This window comes from Nymphalis io, chromosome 30 (assembly GCF_905147045.1).
Source record: "Nymphalis io chromosome 30, ilAglIoxx1.1, whole genome shotgun sequence".
NCBI classification, from domain to species: domain Eukaryota; kingdom Metazoa; phylum Arthropoda; class Insecta; order Lepidoptera; family Nymphalidae; genus Nymphalis; species Nymphalis io.
In genome coordinates, this window is record NC_065917.1 from 3076574 (window position 1) to 3100606 (window position 24033).

A 24033-nucleotide genomic window follows, 5' to 3' on the forward strand; every position below is an offset into this window, starting at 1 on the left:
GTCGTTTCTCCTTCTTCAAATTATTGACACGGCTTATAACAACGATGCAATTTCAATTCGAAGTATTGATGTTTGGTTAAATAACTGATGTGGTAGATCGTGAGTGGGTGGTGACGCCGACGGGTCGACGTGCGACTGTACCATTAGTACGCTTATATATTTAGATTTAAATATTTTTATTTGTACATTAGATTTTTCTTTTCCGTTTTCCGAGATGGAATTCTATATCGGTGGATGCTTACGATTTAAAATGAAAATGTTTTTCGATTTTGAGCTCTTTAGATTCTGTGGTTTTGACTGTGCGTTTATAGTCATTCAGGATTATGTAGATAGCTTATAATTTATATACTAAGCGCATTTATGGTAGTATGTGTAGTTTTCTAAACGCTACTAACAATTTGCATGAATTTCAAAGCTCTTCCGGGATAGGACAGCGTTGCTTTACACTACACTACACTACACTACACGAACAGCCTGTGAATGTCCCACGGCTGGGCTAAGTCCTCCTCTCCCTTTTTGAGGAGAAGATTTGGAGCTTATTCCACCACGCCGCTCCAATGCGGGTTGATGGAATACACATGTGGTAGAATTTCAGTGAAATTAGACACATGCAGGTTTCCTCACGATGTTTTCCTTCACCGTCAAGCTCGAGATGAACTATAAACACGAATTAAGCATATGAAAATTCACTGGTGCTTACCCGGGTTTGATCCCAGGATAATCGGTTAAGATTCACGCATTCGTACCACTAATCTCGACTTTTTGCGTTGCTTTGCTATTTATTTATTCCTTTCGACCGTGTCTACGGGGAGGGGGGTTTTAGGGCCTGTTTGTTTCCAGTACCTCCTGATAACGTGTGTACAAAATTTTACGAAAACGAATGAAACATGAAATAATTTAGTTAGGATTCACAAAAACAATCGCTTCCAATTCCAAAGCGATTGCGATTCGTATTCGATAGATGCGGCTAATGAAACGTTCGCAAACAATTCGTCAAACAAAAAAATCGTTATGTGAACGATAGTGTATTGAAAGTGGCACAAAATCTCACGGTATCCTTAAGAACCGAGTAGTTACTCAATCCGTCGGCTGCGGTCCGACATTTTTGCAGAAACCTGTTAACATTTATATGTATAAGCCGAAATGGTCCTTATCGCCTAAGACATAAGAGCGTGCGCATTAATATGGCGTGGTTAATAACATCAAAGTGATACGCTTGTAATGATTTCGTTCGGTGTAAGTCAGGAATTTTTTTTTACTTTAATGGGAGTTATGGCTGTACTGCTCTGTTTTTCTGTTTAGTACCTGATTTGGAAATTTAACGAAATATAACTAATTATTTTAATTTCTCGATTAATTATCAAATACAATTACTATTGTATAATTGTTAGCCGATATGGCCCAGTGGTAAGAACATGTGAATCTTAACCGATGATCGTGGGTTCAAACCCGGGCAAGCACCACTGAATTTTCATGTGCTTAATTTGTGATTATAATTCATCTCGTGCTTTACGGTGAAGGAAAACATCGTGAGGAAACCTGCATGTGTCTAATTTCACTGAAATTCTGCCACATGTGTATTCCACCAACCCGCATTAGAGCAGCGTGGTGGAATAAGCTCCAAACCTTCTCCTCAAAAAGAGGAGAGGAGGCCTTTAGCCCAGCAGTGGGACATTCACAGGCTGATACATCATACATCAATTATTTGTTTTACCTCTTTATAACGAATTTTAGAACAACCTGGTGTACTGGTGGTAGAGCTTTGTGCAAGCTCGTCTGGGTAGGTACCACCCACTCATCAGATATTCTACCGCAAAACAGCAATACTTGATATTGTTGTGTTCTGGTAATTACAGGCACAAGGGACATAAAATCTTAGTTTCCAAGGTTGGTGGCGCATTGGCTATAAGCGATGGTTGACATTTCTTACAATGCCAATGTCTAAGGGTGTTTGGTGACCATCAGGTGGCCCATATGCTCGTCCACCTTGCTATTCTATAAAAAAATAATAATTAGTTAACATCGGTTCGGAAAGTCGATTCTACTAAGAGAACGGGAAAGAAACTTGATTGTTATTCTTAACACCATTTTAATTACAGTGTCAAAAACACTTCCAGTCCCTTTTTATTCATTTATTTTATGGCCCTTTTCTCCTTGTTCTACGCCTAAACGGCAATACATAGTATTGTTGTGTTCCGGTTTGAAAGGGTAATATGCCAGTGACTACAGGCACAAGGGACGTAACTTCTTAGTTCTCAAGGTTTATGGTGCATTTGCGATAGGAATCGTTACTATTTGTTACTGTGACAATATCTACGGGCGGTTGTGACCACTCACTATCCTGTGGCTTATTTGCTTGTTCGCCTACCTATAATAACAATATATATATATACAGTGCAATCTTAATATGACGTACCTCAATATAACGACTTCCTCGATTTAACAAATTCTTCGTAATCCCCTTGAATTGTCCATAAGAGTCAATGTGAAATATCCCTTTACATTACGGATTTTTTTTTGCGAACAACCTCTTTATAACGAATTTTCAACTATCAAGAAAGTGAGTGAAGGGTGAGTGAGCCAGTGTAATTACAGACACATGGGACATAACATCTTAGTTCCCAAGGTTGGTGGCGCATTGGTGATGTAAGCGATGGTTAACATTTCTTACATGCCAATGTCTATGGGCGTTGGTGACCACTTACCATCAGGTGGCCCATATGCTCGTCGGCCTTCCTAATCTATAAAAAAAAACTTAACCCCAACATAACAAACCTCAGTTCAACGAATTACTTGATATAACGAATATTTAATTGTTCCCTTCCGATTTGTTATATCGAGGTTGCACTGTATAAAAGAATAACTGGCTGACTGACATCAAAAGTCCAACCTATTGAGATTGGCACCATGATGACTGACTTACATATCAACTCACAGCCCAAACTTCTGTTGTTAGCACCATGAAAATTTTGCATACGGGTTCTGTTTACGCTGCAGGTTATCAGTAACGAGGCATTTTTGAATATTTAACCCTTAGGCCTCTGCCTCGAATTTTGCGGGCAGCGGGGCGGCGGCGGCGGCGGCGCGGCAGCGGAGCGGGCAACGCATACCTGTTCTCCAAACTAGCGGGCAGATCGCGCGGCACTATAGCGGTGTAGTGTTGTGTTCGTGGTTGTGTTGTCGAGATATTTGTTTTTATTCGCGAACGAAATGTCTGAAAAACGGCGACATCTTTTTGATTCAAATTTATTCCTAACGCTCGATTTATTGTGGGCAAAAGAAGAAGTGGATCCCTACTATAGGGCAAGGAAAATAAATGACGAGTTTTATCGAAATTATGAAGAACAGAGACAAAATCCCGACAAATTCTACGACTAATAATTGGTTAATTATTCTTCTATTTTTATGGTTCACATCTTTGCTGTTCCATATGGGTGTCCTCTCAAAGATTGCCGAAATAATTAGCTCTTGCACGTCCGAAGACATTTTGATACGTCACAAAAAAAATGTACAACACTATACCTACAATGCAGACGCGCAACGCGGGCGGTCACCGCTTGACTGGAGTGCACCGCTCGTTGCCCGCCCCCGCGCCGCTCCTGCACCGCTGTATTCGAGGGTCGGTCCATTTGATTATACGCGTAAGATCCTGCCGCTCCCGCGCCGCCGCCGCCGCCGCCCCGCTGCCCGCGAGATTCGAGGCAGAGGCCTTAAGGTTATTCTTCGAGAAGTTGGTATTAAGCAATTCTGAATTATGAAGCGAGCGGAGCCGCGGTTAATGCACTAGTAATATTTAAAAGAAAACAAAATTCGGAAAGGAAAATTTAAACAGTGTTGCCTTTGTTTAGTTTGTATGTTTTACTAGCTACTTGTCACGGCTTCGCACGGGCAAAATTATATCGTAATACATATCACTGTATTGGTTTACGCGACGCACGCCAGTAAAGTCGGCATGTTTTTTTTCCGACATCAACAATCATCGTCATATTCCAGTCAATTTACATAAAACATTAATGAATTATCAACTAAAACCTTCCTTATGAACCACCCGTTCATTGGTGAAAACCGGATGAAAATTCGTTCGGGAGTTTATCGCGTTCAGACAGATAAACAGACACAGCGAGGGGGCGAAACCGTGGGCGAACACTTGTTGTTATCATAAATCAATAATTATGTCTAATTTTGTTCGTAGGTTCGAGGTGGGAGTACTGGCGCGCCGCCGCCAGCGCCTCCGATCCTTGAAGAGAAGAGGTCTCCTCTACAGCCGCAGCAGCAGGGCAGGGCGCAGTTACCACCAGGTATTTTTTGTTCTTACAAAAATAATTTATATATATATTTATAATGGGATGAATAAATGCGTATATTATGTATAACACTTGAAAAAAAAAAGCTAATTCTCGTGTCCTCTATAGAAGATTATGACATAAGTGTACATAAACAAAATGCTTTTCCTTGGTAAAAATATAACATTGGAAGAATCGGTTTTTCTATTTTTAAAATTTACGTTATAATCCAAATAAGGTTTTCCGAGAAAATTCATCAAGTCGCTTGAGTAGGTTTTTTTTTTTTGTTTCAATATTACATAATCTCGTCCAAGATATTTCCACCGAATAGAGGTACGTGTACTACTAGGATACACGGCCTTATCTTATTTATATAAAAACTTTTTAACTTTTTTTAACTTTTTTTTTTGTTTCTGAAATGCTGGTCATCGCTTAGAAGTGAAATACTAAAGTCAGTTGCAAAAGTGTTGATCTTTTTTTATCGTCACCATACTCTTCACCAGAGCCCGTCCCGCCTCCTCCAGCTCCGAAACCGGCAGTCGTGAAGGCGCCGAAGAATGCCAAGATTAATCAAAAGGTCAGTTCCAAGCCAATCATTTTTACCCTTTAGACTTTAGATGCTCTATAGGATTTTTCGTCTACGTGTGAGTTGATTTTGGAAGTTAAAAACATATGTGTAATTTTTATTGGAGGGGGGGGGCTAAAGTTTTATTAATGTCTCTGATAATTAGATCGATAGGTATATATGACCACGATCATTGTGAGATGATTTCATATTTACCAATAGCTAAATTTAAAAGTCATGTTGTTTTTTTTAATAATAAGGCTTTGGTATTACACTGTACAGGATTATATAAATGATAGACGAGCTTGGAGTTGGTAAACGTTGATGTTCATACAGGATATATAAATATAATTATATATGACTATGGCATGTGTTGTATTGAAAAAGAGTATCTACTGAGATTCTTGTCGGTTCTTCTCGGTGGAATCTTCGTTCCGAAACGTTGGGAGCTGCATGATTGAATTTATATTGTAAAGTGTTGACATATCTAAAATTAATATTATCTCTTAGTGTATATATTAAGATCAATAGAAAGGGCGTTATTCATCGGAATTCGGGCTCGTATTCCTGAAGACAATTCTTCATGGGAACGCTGTCTTGGTCTTCACAAGTTTGAAGAACACGAGACCAAGAGATGGCCACACGACAAGGGATGAACGTCACACGTCAAAATCGGATCGTAGATAAAAAATTACGTTCCAATCTACGCATTAAAATAAATAACCTTTAAAGGATTTTAAAGGTCCCACTGCTGGGGTTAGTGTCTAATGGTTATCGATACTAATTTTATAAATGTGAAATTAACTCAATCAGTCTGTTACGCTTCCATTGGTAAACCAATGAACCGATTTTGATGAAATTGGATATGAAGCATGCTATAACCCAAAGGAAAGACATAGGCTGCTTTTCATAACTTAAATCGGAGACCAGCAAACACCGCCCCACACCCTCCCCAAAATGCGGACGAAAAACAGTAGTCCAGGAGATTGGCTCGTTCAAACAAACATACTCGTATATCGTATTGCTGTTTGGCGGCATTTTGTAAGCCCGACCTGGGATTTGAACCTCGAGATTGCAACATTACGAGACAACCACTAGATCAATAACGCAGTGACCATAGACAAGCCGGTTGGCGTGGTTGGTAGGTACTTGCCTTTCACGCCGAAAGTTGTGGGTTCGATTCCCACCCAGGACAGATATTTGTGTGCATGAACATGTCTGTTTGTCCTGAGTCTGGGTGTAATTATCTATATAAGTATGTATTTACAAAAGAAAATTAGTATATTAGTTGTCTGGTTTCCATAGTACGAGCTTTGTACAAGCTTAATTTGGGATCAGATGGCCGTGTGTGAAAAAAATCCCAGGATATTATTAATATTATTATTACCATTTCATCTCAATATATACAATATAAGCTATTTATTAAAACGAAACGAATTAAATATATTTATAAAACCGTCAACCATTTCGAATATTCATTAAAATGTAGTTTATGTAAATTTATAACATTTTATTTATAGTCAAGTGGTGTATTGATCGAATAACGTTGTGGTCGTACTATGAATACGGTATGAGAATGAAGTGTTGCCATTTGTTAATATTGAATTATTTTATTTTATAAATAACTGTTAGGTAGCCTATGTAGTATTATGTATGCTTGACTTTGCATAAAGTTTTTTAATAAAAAACTTAATTTCGCGTTTATTATATTAGTAAGGATTGGGTCTTTAATATTGTATAGAAATGTTTTTCATTGTTAACGAACAATGACTTTGAATTGTGTTAAATGTTGCCAAGCCGATTTGGCTCAGCGCTGTCAGCATGGTTCCCTGTTTCAAATCCGGCCAAAGCCAGAGTTTTTTTTTTTATGTGATTGATGCGTATGATTATATTTGGCTCACGGGTGTAGGAAAACAACGTGAGGAAATGCCAAACGAAATAAAGGATGAGCGCAGGAAATTTACGAGTAGATTAAAATAAAAAACGGTTCGTGTAATTTAATATGCGTTTTTATCACACATATACCCAATATAAATGTGCAAGTAACTCTACCTGTCCGTTTCTCTGTTACGGTTTAACCATTGAACCGATTTTGATGAAATTCACGACAAGTGTAGGCTACAATTTTGTACCAAACAGCCGACACTGCGGCCGAAAACTGTAATACAATAGGTCTTTGGCTATAGGTTTATATATGTACGTATAAGTATATATTCAGCTCTCTTTCGCAACTATATTGTGTAAATTTTAACGTCATTTCTGTTCAACCGTAAAATTTTACCCTTGGCACGTCTAAAGGATTATAATTAAAAAAAAAAAAAGTCACGTTAACTGTAAAACGTCAATTTCAACAGATTATTATTAAAGTCAATTAATGATAACGATCGAATACCAATCGAGTAAACGTGTAAGAATTTTGAAAATCGAACGTCGACGTCAAGATTTAAAACCGCGCGAAACAATTATGCAGACATGAAAAAAAATGTATGTAATGTCCGCGAACGGTTCGTATTTTTGTTCCATAACATTTTAAAATTTTCCACGGGAATGTAGTCATTATTACGTGGTCGTCTGTTCTATTTTTCCGTGTATCTGATTTGTAGAGTGACCATATATATCGATTAATTAGTATATTATAGTTTTTCTTTATTTTTTTATCATAAGTCACCTACCTATGGCGAATCGGACATCTGATAGTAAATGGTTACCACCGTCCATAGACATTGGCGAGGCAAGAATTGCTCATAGCTTATATATTCAATGCGCGACCAATCTTGGGAACTATGATGTCCTTTTGCCTGTTACAGTCTTTACTCGTCCTTCAAACCTTAGAACACAACGATAATAACCTCTGTTTGGCGGTATAAAATGCGATGAGTGGGTGGTGCCTAGAGTAGGCATGAAGCCTTACCACCAAAGTGATATAAAAAGTTTTACGCTCTTTCTGTCATCATAGATTTCACATACGACAGATGAGACACTAATAATAATGATAATAATGTCCTCCACGCCGATTTCGGCCACGGCGGCCGATCTTAAGAGAGATTAGCCAGTGCGCAAACACAGGTGCACTTCCTATAACTTCCCTCACTCTCATAATCCGATGGGACGGCAATCCGACACGACCGAACCAACGGCTTTACGTGCTTTCCGAGGTACGGGAGTGTACACTTCCAACTTCCAGACTCCTAGGGTCGCTACTGAGAATTTTCTGACAGAAAACCTCAATACGTTTTTATTGGCTCGACCTAGGAATTGAACCCAGGACCTCCTGGTCAGCGGCTTTACATCAAGCGTTAAATCTAGACCGACGAGGCAGTCAGCCAACGAGAGACGGGTCCTCCCCACTAAACAGAGTTTAAAAGGCCGTCAATGATTTTATTTAATTTAATGCTTAAAATTAAAAAAAAATTGCTTATTTTATTATATTGGTTCTCTATAATAATAGATTATATCAAAAACTATCAATGTCGCTGTTTTATGTATTTGAGAAATATAAATAAAAAAAACATTAAATTCCTAAATTGTATCCGTGAATCATAATAAAACATGGCCGCAGTACGGACACAACGCGCAATCGCGATTCTAGTGCTGTGCAACGATCACTACATTATCGATCAAATACTCGACTGGTTTGTTATTGTCGCATGTTGATTGATATATATGTCTTATTATAATGATGTTGTACGCTGTAACGATGAGTACGATATTTAAAAAAAATATCACCGTTACATAAGTTACATGTTAATTAGGATTTGTATTAAGGTTATTTAGAAACCTTTCATATCTTTATGTTTTTACTACACAGTGTAATTGCGTTTTAAAATAAAAAAAAACTTATGTTAATTTGGTGTAATAACAAAAACATTATTAATCGATGAAATTACAACACTTTGGTTTCTGTATCGTTTTTCTCTATTTATCTTCGAGGTATGTTATCGAGATAGTGACATATATAACACGTTTAACAGGTACGTTCGTATGTTATACTAAAAGATCATGAGAAAAAAAAAAGTAACAATAGTCGAGTTATAAAATTAATATTCATCGCAAGCTAGCGAACCATATACATCACTAGGCCAGTCGGACGCCCGGCGGCGCGGTTGACGGTCGCGTTTCCCGCGCATTTTAAATTCAGAACGCATATTTTATCTGCTAATATAAATAATATTACAAGTATTCGATTCGAAAAAGGTTTTATTACGTACATTATAGTTGAATGTTGCAACGAGTTGTGATACATTTGCACAGTTCTGTGTTATTTAAATACGCAATAAAAAAAAGAAAGAACTATTGTGTTTAGTTTTTAATCTGTGTTATTGTTTATCGCGCACATTTGTTCTGGTTGGAATGCAGTTTCACGGTTTGGAGTTGTTATCTATATAACGAATTTTATATATTTGGTTTTTTACGATTTTACGGGAAGTATGCACTGTGTGAGTCGGTTTTGTTCATGTATACGTTGCGTTCAGTTTAATTTCAATATGGTTTAATTCTAAGGTGGGTCCATTTTGAATGTTATTTGAAGCATAGATGGGGTAATTTTGTGGCTTCGTGCTCGTCAGGTTATAACTCAAGATTCATCGCATATTCTACCAGAAAACAGCAATACTTGGTATCGTTGTGTTCCTTAAAGTGTAAATATAGGAACAAGGATTATGTTTATATTAGTTCACGAGGTTGGTGGCGTATTAGCGATGCAAGGAATGGTTAATATTTCTTACACGGCGATGGTGACCTTTTCGTATTTTTTTTTTTCATTTTTCTGTTATCGTTTTTATTAAGAGTGAATTGAAAGCGAATTTTTAAACGAATCGGTGATTAAAAAAACACAAACCGCTGAGTTTCTTTTGCCGATCCTCCTCGGGTCAGGTTATTTAGTTTCCGGACCGGTGGTAGTTTCTACTTTGATAATCAATTAATAAGAGTAATGCTTCAATGTTGAATAAAGTATTTTGATTTTGATCACTAGTCGGTAACATATATTTTTTTTAATTAAAGTGTAATCAATATTACCTCTGCTTTGATTGCGGAAGCCGCCATTTTTAATTTCAATTCTCGTTGACATAATATAGCACGAGTGTTATGTTTTAAGTACTAATATTGTCATTACGTTCGTCTGCCTGTCACGCTGGAGTTACTCTGGGATGTCTGTATGAATATGATATTGTAGTTGTATTGAATTTTATATGTTATTAGTAATCGCCTGCGTAGTACGTGAAGAGGGGCGGACGCTATGTAAAAACGTAGGCTACGTTCACGATTGTGATTCAAGCTTGCTTCATACATAAATTTCATCAAAATCGGTTTAGTGATTTATCCTTGAAGGGTTTGAACCTCCAGAATCTGCGGGATAGCTAACTACTAAACCCAATATTATCAATACTAGACAATACATCTAACACTCATATTGCTTACACATATACAGTTCACAATAATATTGTGTGTGTGTATGTGTTTGTGTGTGTGTGTGTGTGTGTGCGTGTGTGTGGAGGGGGTTGTTATGGTTCCAATGTCTTTTCTATTGCCCTGATATTTATATATTTATTTAAAAACTTTTTTGCCCACCACATTGTTAGTACGACAAAAGGCGCACTTAATGCCTAAAGGCATTCTCTACCAGTCAACCTTTAGGGTAAGCGGAAATTCGTAAGGGCGATAATTTATAATCAAAAATATACATACATACAAATATAACAACAACAAAGAAAATAAAAAACATAGCTATATAATATGAAAGTAACGATTCAAGATGAGTAGTTGAGACGTGAGGGCGTAACAAAGAAACTAATGAACGTACTTTTGCATTTATAATATTGATTTGTATTTTGTTTAACCATAAATTAAATTTATCTTATTTATTGTGCACCACCTTTTTTTTAACGCTGGAAAAACGCCTTACGCGTTTCCCCCACGGGAACAGTGGGGAGGTCTGTGGAGCTCGCCGGTGTCCAAGGCGCCGAGTGCGCCCCGAACATCGGAATACCCACTAAAAAACCAGCGGTACCCTTTCCGTTGGTTGCCTGGACGAGATCGCTATGTACCGATAAAGGCGCCAAAATTGTATATTACTTTTATTTAGGCTGCATCCATGTTTTGTATTTTTTTTTCTTCTCTTTGTGGTGTACAATAAAGTATAAAGTAGTATTGGAAACATTGATAAAGAAAATCTTTATTTATATTAATTTCGGTATACTTTAAAATAATGATTTCACCAACCCGCATTGGAGCAGCGTGGTGGAATAAGCTCCAAACCTTCTCCTCAAAAAGGGAGAGGAGACCTTAGCCCAGCAGCGGGACATTCACAGGCTGTCACTGTTAAAATAATGGTGAGCTGTACGAATTGTATTCTAACTAATGTTATAAACGCGGAAGTGGGTTTGTTTGTTACACGGTGTATCAAAAACGGGCACACGGGACGTAACATCTTAGTTCCCAAGGTTGGTGGCGCATTGGCTATGTAAGCTATGTAAGGAACTGTTGATATTAACATCGCCAATGTCCACCGTGAGGTGGTCCACTTGCAAGTTGGTATCTAACACCCACGCAATCCTCAAACACAAAGTCTCGGCCGAAAATTATACTATATATATAATATTATAAATATCGTTTCGTCTGTATTCGTTTTAAAAATATATTATTGTTGTTTAGAAAATGGTAGTTTTATATTTATTGCGTATGTTTTTGGCACGCTTGTCGGTTTTTTTATTTTTATTTTTAAATTAAATGTAGTTTCGGTTTCGTGAACGTATATAACTGTTTATCTTAATGTAAGATAAACATATTTATTGTGATCGAACTTTGGATTCGTCTGGTTCGAGATATCAGAACGGGAAGACGTTTTAGAGAAACTGTTGTAAGATTAGTGTTCCAAAATTCTCGAGTGAGATTCGAAGTGAATTCTCATAGAATAGCAATGATTTGATAATATCAAGTTTACCTCAATAGCTCTATGGTTGGTATCGCTGGTTCGATCCAGCTGTGTTATTCAGTAAGAACTCATTTCATTACTCTTCCTGAAATGTTGAAAACTTATGTTGATATACTATTTTGACGCGTGTATTCTTGTAATGTTATGATTATAACGGTCAATATCGCATATCACTTTCTGACGTTTCAAGAGCGTTTTCTGCGGTGGGTCTCGAGTTTTTTCTTATTGAATAGCCGTCTAATCCCTTGGGATGTCCTGGGTCCTGGGTTTGTCCTGGCACACGTATAATTGAAGGGGGTTAATAGGAATGTCAGTGAATCCCATAAAAATGGGATTCGCAATTTTTTTTTTTCTAATGTTACTTTTCGAACAGTTAATTCGTCTTTTTTATTGTGTAAAGATATTTTTTGACGACAATATCCCGAGACAGTATCGAACCTACGACTTCTACATCGCAACGACACGTTTCGAAAACCATTGCGCTATTGAAGCTTTCGAGACATGTTGACCTTTTATGTGTATAATTATACATAGCAAAGCGTTTAATGTATGTAACATAAGACCTTTTAATATATTTCGTAGTAAAAAAATTTAAAAAAAAATCACTCATTTCGCTCGGTATCAGATAATTTCGTAATTATTTCGTAACACACATCCAATTCGTTTTAAAATTATTCATTGCTTTTATATTGCGCAATATACATATAATTTAAACCTCTCGAATGATCGAGGCTGTATATATATTGGACGCTTAGCGCTAGTTTAAACTAATATTATAAAGAGATGAGATTTGATTTATTGTATGTATGTTTGTAATGGATTAACTCAAAAACTATATATAAGCCGAATTTTACTATTAAAAAGTTAAAGATCCTTACGAAAATTGCATTAATGTAATCCAAGGTAATTAAAAATTTTGCTATAAAATATGTAATAATTGTAAGATACAGTAACAGTCTGTTAATGTCCCACTGCTGGGCTAAGGCCTCCTCTCCCTTTTGAGGTTTGGAACTTATTCCACAACGCAATGAAATTAGACACATGCAGATTTTTGACTTTGACTTTATTAGGTAAAAAATACATAAATTAGATGCGTCTAATTTCACTGAAATTCAGCCACATGTGTATTCCACCAACCCGCATTGGAGCAGCGTAATGGATTAAGCTCCACACCTCAAAAAGAGAGAGGAGAGGCCTTAGCCCAGCAGAGGAACATTCACAGGCTGTTACTGTACTAACGTTAGCAGTTGTCTGTTAGCGATTGGGACCCGTTCACGTTTGTCGCTACGTTCAGGTCATTCAATAACGACATTGCGCCATATTTTTTTAGTATTAAACTTTAATTATACGTATTGATATCTACTTTCTCTTTATTTATTACTGGTTTTCGCTCGTGACCTTTTGGCTGGTGTTATATGTCCTTTATGCACCCGTGACAACGTGATTACACTTTGACAAATCATACCATATTTGTATTTATAATATTTGTTCCGATATTATTTTTTAATTTCAAATTTGGTGTCTACATTGTCGAATTGGTCACATACTGAAATTGGTCACCATAAACGTTGGCACTGCTAGGAATATTATCAATCTCAAATATGCCCAATGCGCCACCAACATTGGGTAATAAGATACTATGTCCCTTGATATTTGACGAGTTGGCGTGGTTCGTAGATTGCCTTTCACGCCGAAAGTTGTGGATTTGATGAAGACATTTGTTTGCATGAACATGTCTGTTTATCCTGAGTCTGGGTGTAAAAATCTATATAAGTATGTATTTACAAAAGAAAAGTAGTATATGTAGTATATCAGTTGTCTGGTTTCCATAGTACCAGCTCTGTACAAGCTTAATTTGGGATCAGATGGCGAGTGTGAAAATTGTCCCAGGATATTATTATTATATATAACTTATATTATATTTTCAAGTGTTACATTTTTTCGTTTCGTTTTCCGCTCTTGCGTATCAGATCGTATATAAATGCCATTACTTAACCATGTTGAGCAAGTGCCACGAGCCGGACGAACTGGTTTTGGACGTTGGAGCTGATCGAGCGAATGTATACAGATAAATGTTATCGAAATGTATGTCTGTGTATATCAAAATAACCTTTTTAGTTCATAAGGTCATTTCCGTTTTACCAAAATCAAAATAATAATTTTTAACAAAACTATGGTATAATGATATAAATGCAAAAGTAACCACTGAATTGATTTTGATAAAATTTTTGGTATGAAGACTTGAGCTTCAATGAAGGACATAGGCATTTTTTTATAGTTAACAGCGTATTGGTTACACGCGGGCGAAGCCGAGGAATAACTAATATTTTATATTCGTGTACGATAAAATGGTAGATTTCGAAGGATTTTCGTTCGCAAAATGAATTCCACGGTGTCGAAGCCCCGGTTTTCGCTAGTAAATAATGAATATACAATGTCACATTTGATCGTCTTCAAGGATGTCCTCGTGACGAGCTGTTATTTTTTTCTGTTTTCACGTCTTAATCGATGGATTCTATAATATTAAATTTTTCATTCGGATTATTATAATAGTTGGATTTACGTTTCTCGTTCTAATAGCCGATTCGCTGTTTTGTATATATCTTTTGGTGTTCATTTGTTATGTAATTGTTTTTATAATGCAATCGATAATTATAGTTCACTTTGCGGTTTTAGACAACGAGTTTGAGGGGTTAGAAGGTGTTGGATTTCAAAAAGTAGTGTCTTCCAATGGGATTCAAGCTTCACAGCGAATTTTATCAAAATCGGTTCAATTGTTTAGCCGTGAAAGCGTAACTGACGTTACTTTCGAACTTACAATATTGTACTATAGAATGGATATTGTTTTTATGGTTGAGTCTTTGTTTGATTGTATACGGCGTTGCGTCTGCTTATATTTACGCGGGACGAAAAATCAGATGACTTCGAAATCGGTTATATCAAGAAACGATTAGACAGGTTAAATGTCACGGCACGCGTGTCCCGCGTATTCGGACAACGTCATTAAAGCTATATTGATTACCTTATTGTCCGGTCTTCGCACGGGTAGATAAGGAGAAAAATGTATTATGGATAGGGTTTGCGTGAAATCCGTTCTTAGTGAGCGTCTACGTTAGGAAAGGAGAACTGTGCTTATTATATATAGACTATAGACAAAGGTATATAACAATATACATAAATATACATTGAGATTAGATGATCGCACATTGATGTTGATTCTAGTGTTCTTGTGTCTTTATGAACTAACATCGTTCCTCACTCGTGATATGTCGTAAATCGATTTACGATGTTACGCTATTTTGATACGTGTGTCATTTAAATCTTATAATTATTATAGTCAATGTCGCTTATAACTTTCTGATATAACGCAACCGTGATCAGCAATCCGATGAGTGTTTACTTGGTGGTGTTGGGTTTTGTAAGTCACATCATACATTCTACCGTCAAACGGCAATACTGAGTGTTGTGTTCCGATTTGAAGGGTGAGTGAGACAGTGTAACTGCAGGCACAAGGGACATAACATCTTAGTTCCCAATTCAAGTGGTGCATTGGCGATTGGAGAAATGGTGATCATTTCTTACAATGTCAAAGTTTGTAGGTTACCATGATCGCTTACTATCAGGTATCATCTGTCCACCTACCTAATACCATAAAAAAAAACTTGTTCTTTCAATATATTCATCCTGAAGTGGTAATTACATTGTTACGACATTCTTTATAAACGCCGCATATTATATATTTTTCTTTATATACTCATTAAAGATGCCATTTGACCTTTGATCCTAATTAAATTTTTAAATATATGTAAAATTCGTCTCATACCTGTTTCAAATCCGTTTTTGTGACAATAATTTTCAATGACAAAAAATAGATGACGACTTGCGTGACACGAGCGAGATTGGGTAAGATTTAAAGTAATTCCATATAATACAAATGTCTGTTAGCGATGGCGACCGTTTACCATCAAGTGTCCTATTTGCGAGTCCACCTAGAAATGTTAAATGAATTAATAATCGGCTGAAACGAATCCAAATATTCATAACGTGACCATGGAATTTAAATTTATTCATGTATTATCCAGTAATCGTTCTTATATACAGTCTATATTATTTAAATTTTATGTAAATAAGACTTCACATGCCGATAATGTTCAATAAATACATAATACATTGTTAAATGTGCTTGTAAAACAATAAAGGTATGTTATTCTCAATCACGTGTTTATGTTATATGTGTGTTATAAATTACTTGTTTCCGACCGCGACTTTGCCTGTGTGAGGAGGGGAGAAAAAGGGTTTTTAGGGTACCTTTTGTGGTTTTTGTATCCCTGATAACGTGTATGCAAAATTTAATGATGATCCATTGAGTAGTAAATATCTATTAAGATTAGAATGGTGGTAGGTACGGTACCACCCAGGTTATCAGATAGTAAACCGCAAAATAGCAGTACTTGGTATTGTTGTGTTCCGGTTTGAATGGTGAGTGAGGCAGTGTAATTACAGGCACAAGGGACATAACATCTTAGTTTCCAAATTGGTGGCGCATTGGCGATGTAAGCGATGGCTAACATTTCTTACTACAGCTAAAAGCCGAGATGGCCCAGTGGTAAGAACGCAGAATCTTAACCGATGATCGTGGGTTCAAGCCCGGGCAAGCACCGCTGAATTTTCATGTGCTTAATTTGTAATTATAATTCATCTCGTGCTTTACGGTGAAGGAAAACATCGTGAGGAAACCTGCATGTCTAATTTCACTGAAATTCTGCCACATGTGTATTCCACCACACCGCACTGGAGCAGCGTGGTGGAATAAGCTCCAAAACCTTCTTAAAAAAGGAGAGGAGGCCTTAGCCCAGCAGTGGGACATTCACAGGCTGTTACGATACTACGGCTATGTCTATAGGCGTTGGTGACCACTTACCATCAAGTGGCCCATATGCTCCTCAACCTAATATACAATAAAAAAATATCTGTAAGCGTAATAATCAAACGAACAATCGCTCGAGTTTTTAACATTAGTATATTAAAATAAAGCTATAAAAGCGTTATATTTTACTCAATAGCACGTTATAATAATAAAATGTTATATATTTACGGTCACATTTAATTCATCGTTAAAATCGTTAACGATAACTTATTTGAAAAGTAGCGGACCGAGTCGAGAACCTTGAGGGACACCCAAGTGTTATTTCAATAAGAACAATCTAAATATCGATTTTTATATGGCTTTATAACATTGAAGTACAGAGGAATTATATTACTTTTTACAAATGCAGATTTCAAGAGCCGAGATGTCCCAGTGGTAAGAACCAATGATCGTGGGTTCAAACCCGGGCAAAGCACCACTGAATTTTCATGTGCTTAATTTGTGATTATAACTCATAAACGTCGTTAGGAAACCTGAATGTGTCTAATTTCACTGGAATTCAGCCACACGTGTGACAAAACCTTCTCCTCAAAAAGAGAAGAGGAGGCTTTTAGCCCAGCGAGTGAGTCAGAGTGAGACATTCACAGGCTGCTACGGTTACGGTAGATTTCAAGAGCAATGATTTGTTTTTTTTTTTTATGTATGACGTTTGGAGAAATGATATGAGAAATCAAGATCGAATTGAAATGCAAATTCTTTGACGCGTAATCGTTTCTGTAATTTTTAGCATTTTAGGCGTTTTATTTCAGTTTCTTGTGCGCTTATTAATATATTTTTTTTTTATGATTTCTCTGTTAATATCTAAATATTATAGGTATACTAAAGAAATTTTATTATATCGAGTAATTGCTTGTTCTGTTAACTTTGTAAACTTTGTTGTTTAAAATTCATACAAAATAATCGCTTTCAAGTTGAAATTGTAGAAAATCCTTTCTTATCGAATGTTTACGTGATAAAATGTACTTTTATTCAAAATTTCACTTTTCTGTACTCTGTAGTTTTAGGTCAGCGTCGATAGCCGGACAGGACAAATGATTATATATATATATATATATATAATTTAAGATTAAAGTCATGGACAGCAACACTGAGTTTTCCAATCGGAACAAACTTAATCTATCTTAAAGCCTTTCTTAAACTTGAAGTAAGTTTAAGAAACGAACATATATAAACGAATAACTTAAACACGAGTAAAGTATATATAAAAAGTATATATATAAAGCAATATGTTTGACACAATCCGTTATGTTTTGTAACAGTATTTAGTTCAAATCGTGATATGTATAAGACCTTAACATATAAACGTTTTAATATAATACATAACTAATGTTCACAGTGTATTTGTACGACAATGTCTTTTATAATACATGGTATAGTTGAAAACATTCGATTGTTATCGGTACTTAAGTACCGAGATGGTAACAACGTGTGAATCTTAACCGATGATCGTGGGTTCGAACCCGGGCAAGCGCCGCTGAATTTTCATGTGCTTAATTTGTGATTATAATTTATATCGTGCTTTACGGTGAAGGAAAACATCGTGAGGAAACCTGCATGTGTCTAATTTCAGTGGAATTCAGCCACACACGTGACAAAAACCTCCTCCTCAAAAAGAGAAGAGGAGGCCTTTAGCCCAGCAGTGGGACGTTCACAGGCTGTTACGGTACGGATTGTTATCGCTTCGAATAAGATTGATTTTGTGAAGAAGATTATATACAAGACTAGCTAATTTTCCCGGCTTCGCTTTCGCTTCGCTTCGGGTAGATAAGAAGAGAAACGTATTTTGAATGGGATTTGCGTAAAATCCGTTCTTTGGGAGCGTCTACGTTGGAGACGGAGTAACTTTGACAAATTTCAAGTCAATCGGGCGGATAGTTTAGGAGATCTCGTGATGAGTGATATTTCGCTTATATATACATAACATTAATAAATTAATTAATTTGTCTAATGTTCCAGCTATTTAAAATTCATATACTTCAATTAAGAAGATGTTTTCATTAAGTACATGAATGATTTTGATTTAATTACTAATTCGTGTATATAGGCCGTTTATTTATTATATCTTAAATGTTTTAAAACGTGAAACATGAAGGTACAATGTGTGTAGTGTTAAGGTGTTTTATTGACCGTTTGTTATCCAATAACGTACAAAAAAATTACTTCTAAATATCGATTTAGATAATTTATTAAAATATAATTAAATAATAATAAAATAAAAAGTTTTTATTATCATGAAAGAGTATACTTTGTTTTGACTTAAGAGAATGGCGTCAATTGGCATAGTATGTGACAGTCACCACCCGAATTGTTGAATGAAATTATTGCAATTCATATCAAATACCTGAATGATTGTAAATTAATTGTATGTCAGTAGCAACTGTAGACTAAATTCAACTTAATGATTACATCCTCGGTAGTATAGTGGTAAGTATCCCAGCCTGTCACGCGGGAGACCGGGGTTCGATTCCCCGCCGTGGAGTTAAATTTTTTTTTTATTATATACTAGCCTCTTTCACTTCATATTTTAATTAGCGTAGGTTAAATATTAAACCATTTCTAAAGATTTTTTTATTTTATATAATAAATAAATAAAATTGGTAAGGTTTTGAAAGTCAGCGAAGTTGTTATCGGAACTTTGTAAGTTAAATTAAAGTGTATATAAGTGGTTAAGTGTAATAGTGTTGTGTTATATATAGAGATGTATTAATCGAGAACTGTTCGTAGTGCGTAATACAGCAGAGGTATTAGCGAATCGCGTGGAATATGTAAAAATAAGGTTTTTTTATCTTTATTCGTTGTATTTATTTGAAGAATAAATAATATTTTTTGTTAAATTAATTATCATTGTCAATGAAAAGCTGCTTATTAATTTTTCAGAGAATGTCAAAATAGTTAAACAGTGACACAACCGTTTATAATTAATTCATTCAGTGCTAAAAGGTCCAATATAGGTTTACTGGTGGTAGAGTTATGTGCAAGCTCGTCTAGGTAGATACCACCCACTCATCAGATATTCTACCGCGAAACAGCAGTACTTGGTATTGTCGTGTTCCGGTTTGAAGGGTGAATAAGCCAGTGTAATTACAGGCACAAGGGACATAACATCTTAGTTCCCAAGGTTGATGGCGCATTGGCGATGTAAGCGATGGTTAACATTTCTCACAATGCAAATGTCAAAATGATAAAATTTGGTATTAAGCAAGTTGAACACCGGAAACTTAAATAAACTGAAAATTACATTTTGATGTGTAAAAATAGCGGCATTTTTATATATGTTTTGTAATCCATTAATCCGCTTTTGGCGTTTACTACATTCGGTGTTTGCGAAAAAGCCTTTGTCATGTTGGGCCCAAGATACTATGAAAGACTGGAATGTGGAGTAATTTGATTACCCATTCTGCGATTACCGTACATACACTTATATCATCATTTATATACTTGGTATTTAAATTTTTTTTTTTTTTATATTCGCCGGGAGGGCAAATGACTCTACTCCACCTGATGGTAAGTGGTAGTAGAGTCCAAACGCGACGACGGCCAGTACAGACGGGAAAAACGTTCTGCACTAGCCGCCATCGCCTTGCCGGCCCGCAAGATGCCTCTTCACGCCTCGTTTGAAGGAACCCGGGTTGTAAGAGGAGGGGAACACGTGAGCTGGTGGGGAATTCCATTTTTTGGAAGTGCGACAAAGAAAGGAGTTGCCAAATTTCTTTGTTCGCGATGGAATTGATGTCACAGTAAGGCGGTGACATCGAGAACCAGCTCGCGTGGACTTAAGAAGGAAGGGGGAAGCAGGAATTAGAGAGAATAATTCCTCAGAGCACTCGCCGTGATACAGTCGATAGAAAGCGCTCAGTGCTGCTATCTCACGACGCAATTGTAAAGGTTCAAGGGTGTTTGTGACCTTTACGTCGCCAATAATGCGTACGGCACGTCGCTGCAACCGGTCCAAGGCCTCAAGTAGGTACTTAGCGGAGCCATCCCAAAGGTGCGAGCAATATTCCACGCAAGACCGTACCTGTGTTTTGTACAGCAGGCACAGTTGTTGTGGCGTGAAAAAGCGCCGCACCTTGTTCAGAACTCCGAGTTTCCGTGAAGCTGTTTTTATAACAGCCTCGATGTAATCCCTTGGACTAAGGTCGCAGCGAACGTCAATCCCCAGCATGGCGATTTTGCTTTGCATCACCAGCGGAGTACCACAGAGGGAGGGAAGAGGGGAAAATGTTGACTTTTTCGCCGTGAGAGCGCATACCTGTGTTAAATGAACATGTGTGGAACATAACGTGAACAAGAGTTGAACCCTGTGGAACCCTTTTCAGTGTGCAATAGTTTAGTTGTTGTCGTCGGTTGGTAGATACTTGCCTTTCACGCCGAAGGTTGTCGGTTCGCTTCCCACCCAGTACAGACATTTGTGTGCATGAACATGTCTGTTCGTCCTGAGTCTGGGTGTAATTATCTATATAAGTATGTATTTTACAAAAGAAAAGTAGTATATGTAGTATATCAGTTGTCTGGTTTCCATAGTACGAGCTCTGCTTAGTTTGGGATCAGATGGCCGTGTGTGAATAATGTTCCAGGATATTATTATTATTATATTTTTGTGATCTTTTCATTTTTACTGTTCTATGTAACCAGATATATAATTTAAGAGACATTTATTTTAATATTCAAATTATTATAATTAGTGTTCAGTGTCTGTTTAAAGCTATAAGAAATTGACTTCGATATAAAATTAGGATTTAAATATAATATCAATGTGAATAATCTAGAACAAGACGAGATATATAAAAATATGCTAATGTCTGTTAAGATTTTATCTTAAAAAATATAGTTTGACGTGGAAATGTCTCTTAATTTTTTACGTTATTTTAATTAATAATGTCCTTCAGACCGATTTCGGCCACGGCGGTCAATCTTAAGAGATATTAGCCAACTACGCAGGAGATATTATAGTGCACGAGTGTGTGTGCAAACACAGGTGCACTCTCTATTCCTTAACTCTCATAATCCGATTGGACGGCAATCCGACACGACCGGAAATAGTTCAGGCGCAGGACCAACGGCTTTATGTGCTTTCCGAGGAACGGGAGTGGACACACTTCCTGACTCCGGGCTGCTACTGAGAATTTTCTGACAGAAAAATCCAATAACTTTTTATCGGCCCGACCTGAATTGAACCCAGGCCTTCCGGGTCTGCGGCCTTACACAAACCACTAGACTAACGAGCCAGTAATTTTACTTTATACTCGTAATCTTAAAGGTTATTGAGACAAAAACGCGTTAATTGATTGTATTTACGATTAATCTAGAGCTGATGTTAGAGATTTTTGGTAAATTCCTTTTGGTTTCATTGTAATGACGAAAAAGAGCTTTTGGCGCTTACTACATTTTGTGTTCGCGAAAAAACATCTCCTGTCGCATGTCATCCATACTTAATACATCTATTTGTTTCGTAATTCAGTCATTATCATATTTTAGTTAAAATACAATGTCATTATCATAATTTAGTTAAAATCAAAATCGTTCACTGTTAAATTCATTTTTGCCTTGTAATTAGAAAAAGCATAGAAATGTGATGTCGTCTCGAGAGGAACGTCTGGTAGGTGCTACCCAGATGAGCCTAGAGAAAGTCCTATCTATAAATAAAAGTTCTGAAGCGATTTACAATAAAACAGGATAATTAGATATATTTCAACATATTTTGTTTTTGTGTAAATGATGTAATGTTTACGTAAATAATTAAAAACATTCTAATTAGTAATTGTAAAGCAAGCAGCGGTACGTTGATTTTAATTGACATGCGGCCTTATTTACTTCGTTTTAATCACCGATTTCTCTCTTTCCGTCTTCATTGATTTCACATACGAAAGAAGAAGACATAGCATTGTTTAACTAACGGTATCTGCGGCCTTATATTAGTCAATTTGATAGTCTCAATAAAAGTATATATATATACTAAATTTCTATCGACCTTGGACTAATCATTTATTGATTGCAATCGATCAGGAAATAAAAGTTGAATCTTTAGTATTATCGATGTTTGAAAGGCCTTTGATAAGGTGTGCTTCTATATATATATATAGAACTTTTTTATTCGTTTCAAATCTTTGATATTTGTGTGCATGAACATGTCCGTTCGTCCTGAGTCTGGGTGTAATTATCTATATAAGTATGTATTTACAAAAGAAAAGTAGTATATGTAGTATATCAGTTGTCTGGTTTCCATAGTACGAGCTCTGCTTAGTTTGGGATCAGATGGCCGAGTGTGGATACTGTCCCGGGATATTATTACTATTATTATAGTTGTTTATTATTTCGACACAGATTAAAAACCACTCCCACTTCATGCGTTTGAAATGCGTAAGGGTGTTTACCAGCGTGTTTATTAAAAAGGAATGTGCATTGTTGTGAATTTGGATTAGATCCTTTGTTGTGGATCAAAGTTTGTCTGGAATAGTTTGCGGTTCTAGCAATTGCTTTCAATATTATTACAGGTTTATAATATTATATGTAGATAGATATTAATTAGAAATAGATAAGGTAAGTCCATGTCAAACTTAGCTTTACATATCGTGTTATCGTAGTGTCATTAATTAAGAATGCCGTCATGCGTTTTTAGTACGATAAGTAATACGATGGATCAGAACGGGTATTACCACTTTGTGGTAGGGCTTCGTGCAAGCTCGTCTTGTACCTCTCATTCATAAGATTTTCAAAGCAATACTTTCTATTGTTCTTTTCGGTGTGAATGGTGAGTGAAATACTGTAACTATATTCATAAAGGACATTACATCTTAGTTCCCAAGTTTAGTGGCGCATAATCGATGTAAGGGATTGAGATTACTTGCAGTCGAGACCACTTATCAGATATGATCCATTTGATTCGCCAACCTGTCAATCTATTTCAATAAATTAAAAAAAACTGCAAATTAACCATAAATATTCGATTTATAACCTATTCTAATAGCAGAAGTAAACATAAATAAACCTTATATTTACATATTCCATGCGATTCGCTAATAACTCTGCTGTATTACGCACTACAAACAGTTCTCGATTAATACATCTCTATATATAACACAACACTATTACACTTAACCACTTATATACACTAATTTTACTTACAAAGTTCCGATAGCAACTTCGTAGACATTCAAAACGTCATTCGCGAATCCGCAATGAATATCACAGATTATTTAGATCTCGACCAATGGCGTCGCGTCATTTCAAGGTGAAACTTGTTTGTTCGTCTTCACTCATCCTGTGGTTGGAATAAGCTATGTGTACTACGCGGTAGTATTAACAAGCGATTCCGTGACGCCTCCGA

General features: G+C 36.4%; 1 protein-coding gene across 10 annotated transcripts in view; it reads left to right on the forward strand.

Moving 5' to 3' along the window:
- LOC126779883 (la-related protein 1B) overlaps positions 1 to 24033 on the forward strand; it is a 91986-nt gene that overhangs the window by 22879 nt on the left and 45074 nt on the right. For 3 of the 10 annotated variants that reach the window (XM_050504020.1, XM_050504022.1, XM_050504025.1), the window contains exon 1: positions 8943 to 9348. Coding sequence is in view for 2 of the 10 variants with exons in the window: in XM_050504018.1 (XP_050359975.1) it covers positions 4193 to 4298; positions 4787 to 4860 (180 nt within the window). In the remaining 8 variants the exon portion in view is untranslated. Of the gene's footprint in view, positions 1 to 4192; positions 4299 to 4786; positions 4861 to 8936; positions 9349 to 24033 lie in introns of those variants that run through there. The other 7 variants (XM_050504023.1, XM_050504021.1, XM_050504027.1 and 4 more) reach the window with 4 other exon arrangements.